This window comes from Lissotriton helveticus, chromosome 8 (assembly GCF_964261635.1).
Source record: "Lissotriton helveticus chromosome 8, aLisHel1.1, whole genome shotgun sequence".
NCBI classification, from domain to species: Eukaryota; Metazoa; Chordata; class Amphibia; order Caudata; family Salamandridae; genus Lissotriton; species Lissotriton helveticus.
In genome coordinates, this window is record NC_136069.1 from 224,301,037 (window position 1) to 224,318,556 (window position 17,520).

A 17,520-nucleotide genomic window follows, 5' to 3' on the forward strand; every position below is an offset into this window, starting at 1 on the left:
TCGCACCACCTCGACTCGCACCACAGCTCCGACTTCACCAACGCCAGTGCTTCACCAACGCCGAGCTGATACTCGACATTGGTGACTCCCGAATCCCTCGACACCGCACCATCGTAAAGAACCAATGCCTTGCCGCGGCCGTGACGTTACCTCCCTGGCACCAGTAAGGAACCAACGCCTCACCTCACCTGCATCGCAGTAAGGAACCGAGGCCTCACATCCCCTGTGGTCATAAGGAACCAATACATCACCTCCCCTGTGATCGTAATTAACTGATGCCGCCCAGCGCCAACAAAGCATCACCTCCCCGTCATTGTGCACTGTCTTTGTTTTCATCGCTTACCAAGGTACTGTTCTTTGGGAGTCTGTGTGACTCCGCGCCCGACGCCATGCACCTCGTGGTCGACACCGTACTTTGGGATTTGCATCCGTCACAACGTTGTAATAGCTCCAGGTGGAGTATTGTGAGAATAACCTATTTTTTAGGCTATCTTGATAACTGTATCATGGATTTTTTTTCATTTTGGTCTTATTTAGTTTAGATAAAGATGACTTATTTTTCTAAACTGGTGTGGTGTCCATTTGTAGTGTTTTCACTGTATTACTGTATGTGTTCACAAATGCTTTCACACACTGCCTCCGAGATATGCCTGTCTGCTCGTGCCAGGCAACCAAGAAGGGGTTATTTTAGAAGTGTGTCCCCCTTACCCTGGCTAGGAAGAAGGGTCCCTACTTGGAGAACGGTGGAAATCATTGCCAACTAGAGAGCCCCATTTCTAACATAGGGGAATTGAGAATACTTCTGAAAACCTATGATTTACGCAGATTTCTGAACAGACTTCTAGGGTTTTTACAATTCTGAAAAATGTGTAAAACTATGAGTATACGAGGTGAAGATTTACTAATTTCTTTGAGAATGCAACTCTTGAAACACACCATTTATTCCCACTGATTTTTAAAAATGTTTATTTGTAATCTCTTCCATTCTGTATAATGCTCTCATTTTGCTTCAGCATTTCAGAATGACAATCCTTTCAATAAATTCTCTCCTCACTATATTTTACATAAATACTGCATTTAACTTCTTTTCTATTGATGTTGCTTGAGACCAATCAGAAACCGTATGCAACTTTCATTATAAAAACCTTATTGGTATTTGAAATTGGGTGTTGATCTCAATGAGCAGCTGTTGTGTAGCAGGTTTGTTCAAGCTGTTGTTCAGTATTCCATGCTGAAGCCTTGGGAAAGGTGTGGATTTGTGTTATGGTGATTGGATTCATTTGTTCATCCTCACTCCACAATGGTTTGCAGTTCCATTTCTTCCAACTTGTTAGCTGAATATTAAAGGAAATTATGAAACTGGGTGGATTTTAGAAGCAGTATGTATTCCACAATTCATATACGCTTACTGAAAACATTAAAGAGACATGCTGTTCATTAGAGCTATTTAGCAAATACAGTACAGAAGTTTCAGAGCAGCTCTGTGCTCACAACTGAAGTATGAAGGCGCCTAATCCTCAGGAGGGGAGGCAAATTTATATTTCACCTGCAAACTTTAGCTACTTTACACACTGCTGAGCAGACACAGAAAGTGCCTAAACCCTGACACTGAAGGAATGGGTGGGAATCGACACAAATAGACACCCTTGCATTTCCTTCCATCCATACAAGCAAATGACAACAAGAAGCGAATAGACAAGCACCCCACAAACGCACAGGCCATTGAAACTCCAGAATGGCCATACATAGAATTCAATCACTACCTCAGGTGCTGGTGGGATATCTGGTGTCCAGTGATACATTATGTGGAGAACAGAGAAGAAGATTGGTCCGGTGAACGGGTACTGGTTGTGTAGATCTCATGAGAAAGGTAATCTGTAAATATGTTATCTCGTCTTGAGTATTTGGATATTCAATCTGTAAATACATTCCCTATCTTCCTTATGTATCCTGAAAACTGCCCTCTCTCATTCGATCCGTAACTGGATGATGCTATGCCTATTCTGTACATGGCTATGTTTTCTGTAAATAAACAAATACAATAAAAATTCACATCCCCTGAAAGACTCACAAAGGGTATTAAAGGGGTTTTTAACTAGAGTCACATGAAGCCCCAATCTGGCTTTGACACTTGAGATGTCTACATGCCCCGGATGTAGTGGTATGTTCCACCAATAGCGGTTTAAGACCTGGCTTTTTGCAAACTGACTTCCTCTGATGTAGCACATGCACTCTTATAAATAAGGGTAAAAGCCCAGGCAAAGAAATTACACAGTCTGACAAAAGCAGGTAAAAATACACACCATCTGGAGATAAGGACTCAAGAAAAATGTGTATGATAAATTGAAAAATTTAATTATATTGATAATTTTTTTTTTGATATAAACATATTCATTCAATACACATGCACTCTTAGTCATACAGCGCCAGGACACCTCCGGGTAACAGTGCGCTTTAGAAATGTGAAAAATAAATAAATAAATACAGGTACTATCCGCTCATTGACAAAAAATAATATAAAAATATTCGGCAAGGGAGGGCAGGTTCATCATAGCTCAACATTCCAGGAACGACGGGCGGTTCTTAATATAAGGGCACTTGGCTAATGTGTAAGAAGCAAACAACAGCAAAAAGGTTACCCCCTCACCCCTACAAATTATGGTCGTACAAGCTATTTGTGCCCATCAGCAGTAACTGTACCCTACAGTCAGTGCTTAATTTGTAAAATATGAAGTACAGGTGCTCAAATCTTTGTCGGAGGCCACACCCACTTTTTCCAGCTCCACCCACTGTCTCCACTGACTCCACCCACTTACTCTATTAGCTCCACCCACATCCTCAACTAGCACTGCTGAACGTTAGATGTACTACCCAATCTGAATTTCAGCAAGGCAGTCTTCCTCCAAGTAAGGTTTTGCCCCGTGAAAATTTAAAAAAAGATGAAATCAAAAGCACATTTACAGCACAATTTTAGAATAAATTAGCTAAAATGACTAATGCATTGAAAAGGGTAACATAATGGGGTATGTCATTTTTAACTGAGTCTAATTTTGTGGCATGGGACAATTGTGGGCAAACATACACTGCGGGTTCTCAGGGTGCCCCAAGCAATGTGGATCTGCTTTAGGGTTTAGAATATTCAGCAATTCTGTAGAGTAGATTCCCTTTAAGCACACACCACAGAATGCTGTCATAAATAAGTCCTAGTTTTTTTCTGATCTCTTTGAGTGTTCAGTTGTGTATAATGTTACAGTAAAAGTTGTGATAGGTAAGTAAGGCACAGGGCCCCGATTAGTAGAGGGAAACACCGTTCTTGTCATTTGGAAGTGCAGGACACCATTGCAGGCTTGGTACACTGCAATAATCTGACTGGCATTGCTTGTCAATGAGAATCATGGCTTATGGAAAAGAAGCAAAACCCAAACTTCCAAATATCCTATGACTGATGGTGAGCGGTTCCCTGGGGACACATTGCTCCTCATTAGTTCTCTGAAAGGATGCTGGTATTGTGGTGACTTTCCCTCTATTGGGATTCCTGCATTAGTTTGTAGGATACCAGTTGTGTAATTGGTATAGGGGAAGAGTCAGTGACATATCCTGCTAACTTCTGTCCCTCCATTTCCCGGCTTTCGGTGTTATCAGATGGTTGGCATTGATGAATATGAGTTAGAAAAGGTGGCATGATATACAATGAGTGATAGGAAATGGCAAGTGAAACTATGAGAGGAGGCTGAGAATATAGAGTGATCAAAGATGAACAGTTAAGGGAGTACGTAGCAGTGATAGGAGAGGTGGGCAGTGATGGGAGAAGGAGACCTTGAGAGGAGAAGGATACAGAAAAGGAGAAGCGGACAGTGACAGAGGGGATGTGAATAAGGGTGTAACATAGGTTAACTGTATTAGGAGATAAAGGTCAGTGACTTAAAGAGGTGTTTAGTCACAGTAAGAGCTGGAAAAAGTCACTGGAGAGGTAGATCGTGTTGGGAGAGGGACAGGGTTGGGAGATTTGGGGATGACACGGGGTGTAGCGGTTATATGCATTCAATGGTACTCCATTATCAGGAAAAACAGTCCCTTAGGCAGTTGTTGAGTCTCCCCAATCAATATTTCATGGTCCTTGCACATGGAGACGAGCCTCAAGATTTATTAACACTTTACTATACTAGCCCTGTTGTTGCTGTGGGTATCTCTCTGTCTCTCTCTAAAGAAAACCCACAACAACGTTAAACTGACAACCCCTGTCTAAGTATCCTTACAGGTGCCTGTTACAGTGAAAATGCGACTTGTGTGCTGCTACCACAGCACAGGTAGGACCTCTTTTAGCTGGTAAACTCATGTAGATATGTTGTTTTATTGCTAGCCAGTGTTACATCAGCTCTCTGGCTTATTAAGAAAGGGTTGCTCTTAGGATTGATCGTTTACAGGTTACAGCGGGTTGTTTTATTTGGGTTATGCTACATGAAAACCAAACTGGGTTCTAGGTAGTGTGGACCCTGTGTGACCACAGCAGTCAGGCACCTCTAGTAACCTGTCTTATCACATTCTATCCTCCAGGACGACGAAAGGGACAAACCACACAAGCTTCAGAATATCCTATTCCTCTCCACCTGACTTGCCCCTTTGTAACTGATAAGCACATGCCACACAGTGCTACGAATGTTCTAAACTCATCAGATGCTAAAAACATAAACCATTCAACCCCGGGCGCAGTGATTCAGAATTTCCAAATCACAAAAACCTACCTGGTAGAGTCCCTTTTCTTTTCCTTAATAAATAAACACAATTGTCCAAACACCGGATCAAGAAGCCCATGAGAACCATTGCTGCCACAAGATATGCCACTGATATGACTGTGAAATATACATCTTCAGAAGAGGTCTCTGGAAGAGATGAACGAGGAAAGGACTGTGAGCAGCAGGCTATGAGGTGACATTATTTTAACAAGACAATGGACATTAATTCAAAGGGCCTTGTCAAGCTGTCTTGGCTCTGAACTGTTGCTGGCCTCCTAAGTCAACACGGTAGTCAAAGATGTTGATCTCCTGCTCTCCATACTCTGCCAAATCCTTCCACACCTCCCACCCATACTCCACCCATACTCTGCCAAATCATCCCACACCTCCAACCCATTCACTCCACCCATACTCTGCCAAATCATCCCACACCTCCAACCCATTCACTCCACCCATACTCTGCCAAATCCTCCCACACCTTCAACCCATTCACTCCACCCATACTCTGCCAAATCATCCCACACCTCCAACCCATTCACTCCACCTATACTTTGCCAAATCCTCCCACACCTCCAACCCATCCACTCCACCCATACTCCGCCAAATCCTCCCACACCTCCAACCCATTCACTTCACCCATGCTCCATCAAATCCTCCTACACCTCCAACCCATTCACTCCACCCATACTCCGTCAAATCCTTCCACACCTCCAAACCATTCACTCCACCTATACCCCGCCAAATTCTCCCACACCTCCAATCCATTCACTCTACCCATACTCTGCAAAATCCTCCCACACCTCCAATCCATTCACTCCACCCATACTCTGCCAAATCCTCCCACATCTCCAACCCATTCACCCACTCATACTCCGCCATATACTCCCACACCTTCAATCCATCTATACTCTGCCAAATCCTCCCACACCTCCAATCCATTCACTTTACCCATACTCTGCCAAATCCTCCCACACCTCCAATCCATTCACTTTACCCATACTCTGCCAAATCCTCCCACACCTCCAATCCATTCACTCCACCTATACTCCACCAAATCCTCCCGCACCCCCAACCCATTCACTCCACTGATACTCTGCCAAATCCTCCCACACCTCCAATCCATTCACTCCACCCATACTCTGCCAAACCCTCCCACACCTCCAACCCATTCACTGCACCCATACTCAGCCAAATCCTCCCACACCTCCAATCCATTCACTCCACCCATAATCTGCCACATTTTCCCACACCTGCAACCCATTCACTCCACCCACACTCTGCCAAACCCTTCCACACCTCCAACCCATTCACTTTACCCATACTCTGCCAAATTCTCCCACATCTCCAACCCATTCACCCCACCCATACTCTGCCAAATTCTCCCACACCTCCAATCCATTCATCCCACCCATACTCTGCCAAATTCTCCCACACCTCCAATCCATTCACTTTACCCATACTCTGCCAAATTCTCCCACACCTTCAACCCATTCACTGGGTAGAGCATGGAAGAGCTCTTGCATGGCACGCTTGGACTGATTCAGCTGCACTACAAGAATCTCCCTGTGAAGCTCAAGTCCAGTCTACAAGGGCTACCAAGCCAAGTAGCCAGACCCAAATGCAACTACATTGAGCGTGTCCTGAAGGCTCTCCAACATCTCCCAGGAAGTGCAAGGTGCAAACTCAAGGATCTCTGCCCCGTCCTCCACGGCAAAGGTCCAGAATATCTGCAAAAACTCCTCACTACACCATAGCTAGAAACATCTCATCATCTTCTGCCCACCAAATCCATCAACAATCATTCTGGAGGGAGAAATAGAAACACAGATTGCTGGAAGTCTGGGGTATAGACTGTGGAATGTCCTCAAGCCTCCTTGACATTTCGACTCCGTAACTTACAATTCATGAAACTCTTAAAAACTGAAGTATTCAGACTTACGTCCTAACAGAACTCATCTCAAATATAGGGCTGCATGAAAGAACATTGAATACGAGCTTCACCATTCTGGTTTCTATTTTCTTCAGTCTGTACACGGTAAGCTCCAATAGCGCAATGAAGTCAATGAAACATGCATTGCAACACTACAGTCCCAATATATAAATAAATAGATACCTGTGATATTCAGCACAATGGTGGCATGCTTGTAAGCCCCGGCATCTTCAGTCACAATGACGGTGTAGAACCCATGGTCCCCTATTCCGACGCTCAGAAGTTCGATAGATCCGTTCTCATGGTGGGACACTCTGTTCTCATACCCCTTTGAAACGTTGACGTAAAATCCATCCTTCCAAAAGATAATATTTTGAATTCCTCGTTGTGACATATACTCCCAGGTGATGGCTGGTTTTCCTTTGCATGAATAATCAACTGAGAATAAGACGTTTTGGGCCACGGTGGCATTTATGACAGGTTGCGGGATGAGCAATGCAATTCCTTGCGCTGAAACCAGAACATGGTTATATGGAGTGAGTATGGCGCTAACTCTATATATGAATGTGAATACAGGAATGAACATAATCATATAGCATTACTATGCATTCAGTGTTTGATCTTAAGTCCCTCCAACCCAAAAGATCTTCCTCTTGTATGTCTCAATGACATCACTAAAATGCTCAGCGCCCCTGCACCCTACAGTTCATTGTGTAAGGGGCATTGCATCTGGACTGATCCTGTGCCCTCTACCTACGTGCCAGGCTGCTCAGGGTCTTTGCCTGTGACCAACAAGCTTTGAGTGTAAAACCTGGCCTCTGGACAGCTTACACACTCAATGCCTCTGTCCCTATGCTGTGTTGATACTACAGATGAAGGACCTGGTTATAAAAATGTCATTGTAAGTACGTCAGACCCAAGACCTGCTGACCTTCAGAAGACTCCTCAAGACCTGGCTTTTTGAGCAGTAGCAGCTTCCCGCCCCCTGCTACCCCCACTCCCCACCGCCTTGAGACCCTCCCGGGTCAGTAGTGAGCTTTATAAATGCTATGATTGATTGATTGATTTATTGATGGTGTACTATGGTTAGCAGCCGCATACCCTTTTAAATAATATATCGAGGAGATATTTTGCTGCATTTACACACTCTCAAAACCTACTGTCATAGCCATTAATTGCAGTTAGAAGGTACCAGTCCCACTTTCAACCTTTAGATATCCCTATACTTACTACATACAGAAACAAGGTTCATTAAGGTAAATGCACCATCGTCATTCTTTTTTTATCAACAACAAGATATAACTTGATATCTGAGAGGCAATATAACACCCTTGAACTGTGAATATTTCATAGAAATGCGTTTTTATTGTCACAGATTAATGTTTAGTTCGAGAAATGTCTTTTCATTGTAACAGATGAATGTCCAATTTGACATGATTCTTCATACAAAATAATACATGACAACCATGATGCTTCATACAAAGTAATTGTTAACAGCCAACACATGTTTCACAAATAATCACTTCTTCAGGGGTCAAATATCAGCAGAGGACTATCTTGACTTACCAGAGGTATAGACCAGAAAGCACTGTCTTGTTATGTGGGCAAGGACAAATGGCAAAACAAAGAGAGAGTGAGGGATTTTCCACCATGTGGAGGGGGATACTCCTGGTCCCCTTGACCTTGAAATAAACAAACAAAAGAAGTAGTACCACCACCGGACCTGTCAAGGTCTCAATAGAGTGTGGGGAGAGGGAGTGTACAAAAGAAATATGTTCTTTTGTTAAAAGACCCCTTACTCACCAACCTGGTTGATGAAGCATGTCACCAACCAGGTTGGTGAGTGAGGGGTCTTTTAACAAAATAACTTCTTTGTTTTGTACACTTCCTCCCACACTCCATTGAGACCTTGACAGGTCCTGTGGTGGTACTCCTTCTTTTGTTTGTTTATTTCAAGAACAAATGCCACCTTTGATTGTAATATCTTTCTGCATCTGTAATAATACTTTTCCCATATCATGCAGAGTGAATTTATCAGGATTCACATCACAATTACCCTTATAACTCCCAATATGTCAATGACATATGACCTCTGATCTGCACCCAGCTGATGTTATGGATCCCTAAACTGATTCACACCTTCTTCACCCCAGTTCCACCTCTAGAATAAACAATTGCAGGAGACAGAAGCAAACGAGAACAGTTAAAGGGAAAATAGTAATCAGTGGAGAACAGGAGTAAGACCATGAGGATTGTGGAAACCTAGAAACAGAGAAAGAAGAAATCACATTAGCTCACGACTAATTAAATTGGTGATGTATGCCATTTATGTGTCTCACTCTACCCACCTTGTCTGAAATCTATCTCTTCTACTTATAAACACATGCAGATGGTATAAGAGCTGTAAAAACATAAATATGAGGAAAGTCAATGGTAGGTTAGGATATCTGCAACTCCCTCATGCATTCTAGGGGAAACATCATACCATAGACCCTAGACGTGGTATTCCCACCAGCTAATCACATAGAAAGTAATTTCTCAAAAAGGCCAAATTCAGAGAGTCCACAAGAAGATTTGTTTAAAATCCCATTATACTTTCCAAAGATTTGTATCCAGAAATTCCCAGAAATAGAATCCAAAAAGTTTTGATGGTTCAGATTTAACAAAAGAAATACATTATTACTAAAGGATATGTAACATGGGAGAACCAGTTACCTTTCAGGTTCTAATTAGATTGGTTATCCAAATGGCGTGGACAACAGGAGTGCCAAAGAAACAAAAACAAACAGAAATAGACCTCCAGACGTTTTTAAAGCATGCAGTGAAAATTACCAAACCGCAGAAACCCTACAGCGTCCTCTCCGTCGGAATCCAAAGACTGGAAAGCACCTTACCCTCTTAGACACTTACAAAATGCTCAATGCATGCCCTTCCAGCGTTAGACCATGCATCAAGGATTGCCCCTTCCTTCCTCCAATATGTCCACCGATGTGCTATGTAGTAGGTACATCCACTGCGCTAGCGTTTCGATCCTGGTGAAGGTGTAGCATCTCAGTGGACACAGCACAGGCAGAGATGGCGGATTGATTCAATAAGGGCTGGAATGCAGAATCAAGGAATACATCTGCTAAGTGCTTTCCATACTCACTCCCAGGCCCGCTAGCCGTAACTGGCTCCCTCCAGTCCTGGACCTGACTGCTGTGCCGATCAGGTACTGCTGTAAAAGACTTGATAGAGGGCACTGCCGATGGCTGCACCCTAAAACCCCAGGGCTCACTGAGCACAACCAAAGGCTGCCCTCAGGATGGTCGATGGGTAGGGACTAGGCACAGAGCCTGGGCAAAGGCCAGATCCTGCGCTTAGAAATAGTTGAGTATAACCTACAGCTGTACCAAATGGGCACTGGGTGTGTGAAAACTGATGAAGGGCAGGATAAAGACCCAACCATGCACCCAATGTCAGTAGGGAATAGCAAATAGTCATGTCCAATGGGTACAGGGTTGTGGTGGCTGGGCAAGTTCGACGCACAATACCCAGTGGGTTTGGCCAAAAAGGCATATTCCAGCACTGGGGATTGGAATGGGGATACATAACTGGGCACATAGAAAGGCTGTGTCGAAGTGTCAGAACGAGTAAGGAAAACCACTTGTTCTCTGGAAACAATTCCAATTTCTTTTGCAATGCTGTAAGACAAAGGAAAAACATTTAGTAGCCAACACGTGTTTTGCCTCCCTACACTGGCCATCTGGCCTGGGGCTTCTTCAGGGCGTTAGGTATCAAAGTTAGGTATCAAAATTAGGGTTAGGAATAATAAGAGAACCTTTCCCTGTGTTACGTGAATAAAAAATCTTGGAAAAAAAGAGGATAAAGTGTCTGCTGTCTGCAACGATCCGTCGGCATGGGCCAGGCTGGATAGTGGATACCATATAAAGCACTTGTGCCTATACTTACAAATATATCTAGTTCACATCATAGTTGGGCCAAGCTTTCATCTCCATATGATCTTTGCAAAGACATGCTGAAAGGATGGTACATGTGTGGCAGGCATCTTCAGACTCACACCAGTTACAGATTGCCTGTTGGCCCTGCATGATAAATCCATGACTTATTACTTGGCCCTTTCATTTCCCCTTGTGTGAGAGGTATATTTTTACCGCATTTGTGTAGATGAGAGTGTGACAGGGAGCTCCCATGTGAGTTTATAACAGCACAAGGGTTGGTGGGTAATAAAGTGACTTAGTATTGATGTGATCCTTTCAGCGGCTGCACAAATTCGGATTGGATTCGCAGTCTATAACAAGATGGTACAATTTGGGATATACGTTGGCCATTTGAGACACTATATCAGCTCTTTGATTTCAAGTGGACGCCATGCGCACCTGCCCGGAAGGAATGGTCTGGGGGCACAACAATTGGCAGACTGTACTCAATAGAATCAGTACCAGACTCCTGGATTTCAGAAACCAACCCTGCTGCTGGTTGTGTCGTGTATTTCTATAGGTTCTGAATCAGTCCCCCTATTCCTGACCCTATTCTGGTTAAACTAACTATCAAGTTAACTAACAGTCAGCCAATGAGGCAAGAAAACCCCCATGATGCAGATACCGTTATCTGACGCAGTCACACTACGGCACAGGAACGTGTTATCTGATTAGGTCATAACGCTTGAGATCTAATTAGACAAGCGACATTCCTCCAGCCCCTGATAAGGCATACGACGTTCTCATAACAAATCAAACCTATGACAACCTGGATAATCCGTGCGGCCATTGTTTTGATTTCACAGAGAACTTTAGTAAAGAATGTGCTAACGAGCAAGTCGTATGACATCTTTATTGACGTACCTATGTCCATCCTTACGTCAATCTCGGCACCTTTAAGGTATAAATATTGCCGACCTTGCCCTATGCAAACACACGCGTGGTGACAAGACGGAGCAGCCATACTTGCCGAAGCCGAGAGCAGAAGCAGACCCCGCTGACAGCAGCCCCGCCTTCCTGACGCGCTGAGAGACGCGCTGCTATCTCAAGCCGAGAGACCCAGCACCGGCGCTTCTGGGTAGCCCTCGCAGGCAGCCTGGAATATCGAGAGCAGAGAAAGAGATACCATTCCTCATTCATCCTAACCTCCAGGTACAGAACTGAATAACCCCTCACAGAGAATTCTTTAGTTATTCACTTGGCAAAAACAAACTTAACTTAAACTGTAACTTTCTATTCCCGCCCACGCATTAGACTTAGGTCAGGTACACGGGGTAGGCGTATTTAGAAACACCAGTTGAGTACGTTTAGTCAAATGTATATGTGTATGTAAATATATCTTAATCATTTTAAACATCATATGGCTCAGAAACCATATCAATGTTTTTACAGTATTATTTTATACTATTGCTTTTAATGTATGCACTTTACTTAACTATAAGTATTGCAATAATATCGATCCATTTCTCTTGTACGAGAAAAGAGACTGATCAATAAATAACACCTTTTTATTGAACACGCCCGTCTCTTCCTTTTCTCTACATTCTGATGAGACTAAGAATGCACGTACTGACTGAGTAAAATAATTGCCTTGTGCTCACACGACTCTCGAGATTGACTCTTGATTAGGGGAGAGCAAAGTTGTCATGTTCTATGGTTGTCAGAAACTAAATCCCTTCTTGTCTAATCAGGGAAGTTAATCCTTCCTTGAACATTCGAGAAAGTTTCTAGCGAACTCTGAGCTTAGCTGGCAAACCCAAAAATTAAGTCTAGTATCGACAGTAGTAGACCTAGTTAACGTCTGGTCTAGGCCTTTACTGCTGTAGGTACTATTCCAATGCGCAGAGCCTATTGGGAAAATAGGAACTACACTACATGGCGCCCAACGCGTTTGGAAAGGGCGATAAAACTAACGTAAGACATTTAGAGTAACTCAGTCGTGCTTTCTCACACAGACCCCTTTTCCCGAATACTCCAAAGACGTCTGGAGTGGGTGAAAGGTTATATCCTCCAAAACCTCGCAGGAGGGAACTCCTATGTATGGTTCTTGGTCAAGTCAACGTTGAAGGATAAACAGTTCCAAAATATTGTGCATCTAATCTCTGTTTCCATAAAGAAACCTGATCTGCAAATTAACATAATACCATCCTGTCAATAAAATGGAAGACAGTGATGAAGAAAGAGAGGCAGTTAGATTAGCAGCTGAAATAGCAGCAGCTGATACTACAGCACTCGGTGCAGACCCGGATATAATACTCATCCAGGTCGCCAAAAGAAGATCTATAACTCTAAAACTTATAGAAAATGGACTGACACCTAGAGGTGGCACAGTCATATTCGTAATTGAGGCACACGAATATCGGCAGACAGAGGTATACTATTCATGGATACATTTTCCAGCAGCAAATGCTGTAACAAAGTACTTCCACTATTACAAAGTAGAGGAACCTCCTGAAATATACACTCCCTTCGAGGAGGTGGAAGTACCACTCAAATTCCAAGAGCATTTGCTCTTATTTGATGGCGCCCTAAAACATAACAATCACATTACAAGGCTAGGTCCTTTAGGAAGACCAGGAGCAACGTGGCCGGTCTTAGCCGGATACACACCACATCCAGACATCGACGAGATGCCTGCCCCACAGCTGTTAATACAGCTAAAACAATTACTAAAAATTCACAGACAATTAGTTCAGTATGTAATGCGGACTTCAACAATTCAGCCAGCGATTAAACTTCCACAGCTGACCCCTCACCAGGGGAACACAAATAAAATTACACCACAGAACATCCAATCCTGCCTAGGTAAAGTTCCAGCTAAACGGGAACAAATACCATTCTGGTTGGCACAGAAAATCACCCAAATAGAGGCGGTGTTTCCTGACACCACCCCGCTGGAAAAACACAGGATTCTGACTATATGTCTCCCAATGGGAATCGCACCACACATTGAGGACTGTGACACTTGGGGTACAGTCTTTGCTTCCATCTACACAAAAACGCACGGTGTCCCATCCATTTCGGTGATACCAGATGTGCTAAAACAAATTCAAGATGAATACGGTCCAGAACCTGCTTTAACTCTTCGTATGAAATTACTGAAAGACTTCAAGCAGGTTTCGGCTATATTACTAGCCAACATAAAAGGTGAAGCAGCAAACGTGGCGATCCGCCAGAGGTTAAAAGAGACAGATATAGCAGACCAACCAGCTGAAATAGCCAGAATCATAGAAAAATCCTATGAAGAACTAGGCAGAGATAGTCTAGGTGGAATACCAGTAAAACCGCAACTGACTACAAGTCCAGAAAAAATATTTTTTAATAATAATAATTCATCAAAAAAGAACTGGGATGGAAACAAACAATCCAATCCTAAAGAAAAGAAATTCCAGTCCCGAGGAAGGTCTCCTAGGCGAAGAGAGAAATCTCCAAACCTAAGACAGAGGTCACCGCAGAGTGACCCCTCGGGGAATAGATATAACCTTAGAAATAGGGATAATATTAAAAAACCTGATAGATATCAAGACATTGATACACGTCCCTCTCAATCTTTTCAGAATTCCTCGCAGAAATCGGAAAGAAGAGGACGATCAGAAGAGCACACCAAGTCCAAAGACAAAGAACCTGCTCAACTGAAAAAGAAATTACAATTTCCAAAAAAGAAGGTAGCCAGTATCAAGGTAGTTAACAATGCCGAGAATACTGAGGACACAACTGAAAAACGGAGAATGGGCTCAGACAATGCTAGACAGCGCAGTAGAGGTGAGCATAGCTCGCAAAGTCCTTATGAATCATCTGGAGACAGTGGACACGAATGAATACCTTCAAGTGGAAACTGCAGACACCAGAGTTAGCAAGCCCCACAAGATATACGAGATAACATTACGTATAGAGGGAGATAAGACTAGGAAAATAAGGGGACTATTTTGGGATAATCTATCCAAAGGCTATGACATCCTTCTAGCTGAAAAAGACTGGCCACCAGAGTTTGTCAGGGAGTGCCCTCATGGCGAAGAAGTAATTATGCCTGCCTTCTCGAATCAAATACCGATTCATAAAAAATATACACTTGCTAGAAAGTGGGCAGTGGCCTTAGCACCTGCTTTATATAAAAATCATGCAGGATGGGATGAGGATTCTCCTCCTCACAAAATCCAATTAAAATCACAACCAACTGCACAAAGGCAGTACCCAATTAAGCAAGAAGCTAAAAAACAAGTAAATGAAATACTAGATCAGCTAGAATACCAGGGGGTGATTGAAACTTGCACCTCACAAATGAACAATCCTTTGTTTCCGGTCTCCAAACCAGACAATTCGTACCGTCTAGTTTTGGATTACCGACACCTTAACACATGTTGCAAAACTTTTGCAGTGCAGAACTCACACAGTGCTGCACTAATGAATAACATAGTGCGCAAAAAATACAAAACAACCTTGGACATCTCCAATGGATTCTTTTGTCAAAACATAGCACCAGAGAGCAGATATTTAACTGCATTCTCAGTAAATGGCACTCAAAAACAATTCTGTCGGTTAGCCCAGGGGTACAAGAACAGCCCGGGGGTATTCTCAGCGAGAGTAACAGAATTACTACAACTATATGATGATGAAGCATTATCTTATGTCGATGACATTTACTTAACAGATGATGACTTGGATACTCACTTGAAAAGAGTGAACACCATAATACTTGGGTTCGCTGCAGAGGGTTACAAATTCAACTTTAAAAAATCCAGAATTGCCCATCTGACAGTCCTATTCTTAGGATATGAGTTATCAAGTGAAGGTAAAAGCCTGGCAGACAATTTCCTAGAGAAATGTGCCGTAATCCAAGCTCCTAAAACACTAAAAAACCTACAGTCAATTCTAGGCTTCCTAAATTTCGGAAGAATTTACATTGCAAAGTACGCAGAAAGGGTCAAACCCCTTTATAATCTAATTAAACCAGACTTTAAAAGATCCAGTTGGACTCAAACACACACAGAAATTTTGAGATCCTTACAAACAGACATGCTAATTAAAACAAAATTAGAAACACGTGATAATACACGCAACCTTGTGATCCGAGTCATCCCAGGGAGATGCGGATTCACATACCTAACCTCTAATGAGGGAGATAAGGTACCAATGGCATTCAAATCACACGTGTACACAGAAGCTGAACAGAAATTCAGTAATACAGAAAAAATAATTCGTGCAGTTCAAACCGCAATAGCTAGAGAAAAAGACACAGCTGACGGTAGACATATCACAGTCAGAACAGCAGAATCAGCCTTTGAGGCACTAACAACACCGTGTAATTTACCAACAACAACATTGAATCCGGAATGGATACAATGGGTGAATTCAATCACAACGGACAAAGTATACTACTACTTTGATCCAGAACTAGATGAATTAAAAAATCTAAAATATGAAAAGACGTATCCTCTGCCAATCGACATTCTGCCTCTACGACATTACACCTGTGTAATCTATACAGACGGACATGCTCAACCCTCCTTTTGGGGAGAACATGCATACAATCCCACATGTGAGATTACAAAAGAAGTGTGGCGCGGAGGTAAACTAAGACCTCTATTAACAAAATCACACTCAGTAGAAACTAATTCAGAACTACAAACTGAAATAATAGCTTTGAAAATGGCGCTAGATAATGCGGATCGCGAATTCCCGACGCTTATAGTGTCAGATTCATATTACTGCGTCAAAGCATATAACAAGGATTTGCAGACATGGATTCAGAACGGTTACAAAGATGACACAGATGCACCAATAAAGCAGAGACTGCTCTGGGAACAAGTAGCTCTTTTGAAAAAAGAACTACCAAAGACTCACGTGACTCACTCACTGAGTCATCAACGTGATGGCGTTCACGTTGTAGGGAATTCATTGGCTGAGACAGCCGCAGCGGCAGCCACTAAATCGGCTCCCGTAGATCGAAAAAAGCGTACATTAAAATACATTGACGGTGAAACAATGCTGGCGGTGAAAACGTCATCAAAAGGCGACTGCTCAGCGTTACCGATCAACTATCCACTCAATTATACATACATAATCGATGCAAACTCCGTCCCTTTTGCTTGAATCCCTGGAGTGGGGGATAGAGTGATTCCAAACATGGACAGGAGAAGCTTGTTATTCGCAGACGCACACATGGGCGAGGGTCACAGACACCTTAAATTAAAAGATTCTCTGGAAGAATTACAATCACGGTACTGGTGGCCAGGCATGAGCCTGCACTACACCATGTTTGTAAAAAACTGCCCAAACTGCAACAGAGATCGCAGTGGGGAGAGAAACAGTTTAATACCTCGTCGTATCAAGGCAGATAATATTACCAGCAAAAAGAAGGGCTTGCGATTAACATATACAGGCTAGTTTCCACTTATAATGTAGATTACCAGCACTCGGCTGACGTCCGGACTATTATACAAGATTTGCGAGTCTAAATGGCATATACGCTAAGAGCATGCTACGTTCGACCATTGTTTTCACTCAGGCAATCCAGCCTGGGGGGGAAACATGGCCAAATGAGCACAGCCCAGCGGGAATCTTCTCACTTCCTTCCTGAGGGTACGGGATGGTGTAAAGAAAAAACCAAGGCAGAAAGCAATCTATAATAGAAAGGATATTAGGTTCGGGAGCTGGGTGGGTCAAACATCTAATAAGTGTCCAACGTAGTCTAAATAACTTGCCAAGAAATTCTCTGAAGGGATTCAGTCCGTACGAATTATTATTCGGAACTAGGATGTTGATCTCTGACCTTGATAGTCAGACTTCAGTGGTAATAGAAAAAACCTTTGATGTCAAAGACCGTTTGGCTATTTTGCAGGACTTAAAAAAAAAAAAAAACGAGAAAAGACCTGAGCAA

General features: G+C 42.9%; 1 protein-coding gene across 1 annotated transcript in view; it reads right to left on the reverse strand.

Moving 5' to 3' along the window:
• Window positions 1-262: 262 nt before the first annotated feature.
• VSTM5 (V-set and transmembrane domain containing 5) overlaps window positions 263-17,520 on the reverse strand; it is a 39,117-nt gene continuing 21,859 nt past the window's right edge. The window contains exons 2-4 of the mRNA XM_078655960.1: window positions 6,847-7,173; window positions 4,743-4,880; window positions 263-1,334 (exon numbers count right to left, since the gene is read on the reverse strand). Coding sequence (XP_078512086.1) covers window positions 1,291-1,334; window positions 4,743-4,880; window positions 6,847-7,173 — 509 coding nt within the window. The 3' untranslated portion in view covers window positions 263-1,290. The remainder of the gene's footprint in view (window positions 1,335-4,742; window positions 4,881-6,846; window positions 7,174-17,520) is intronic.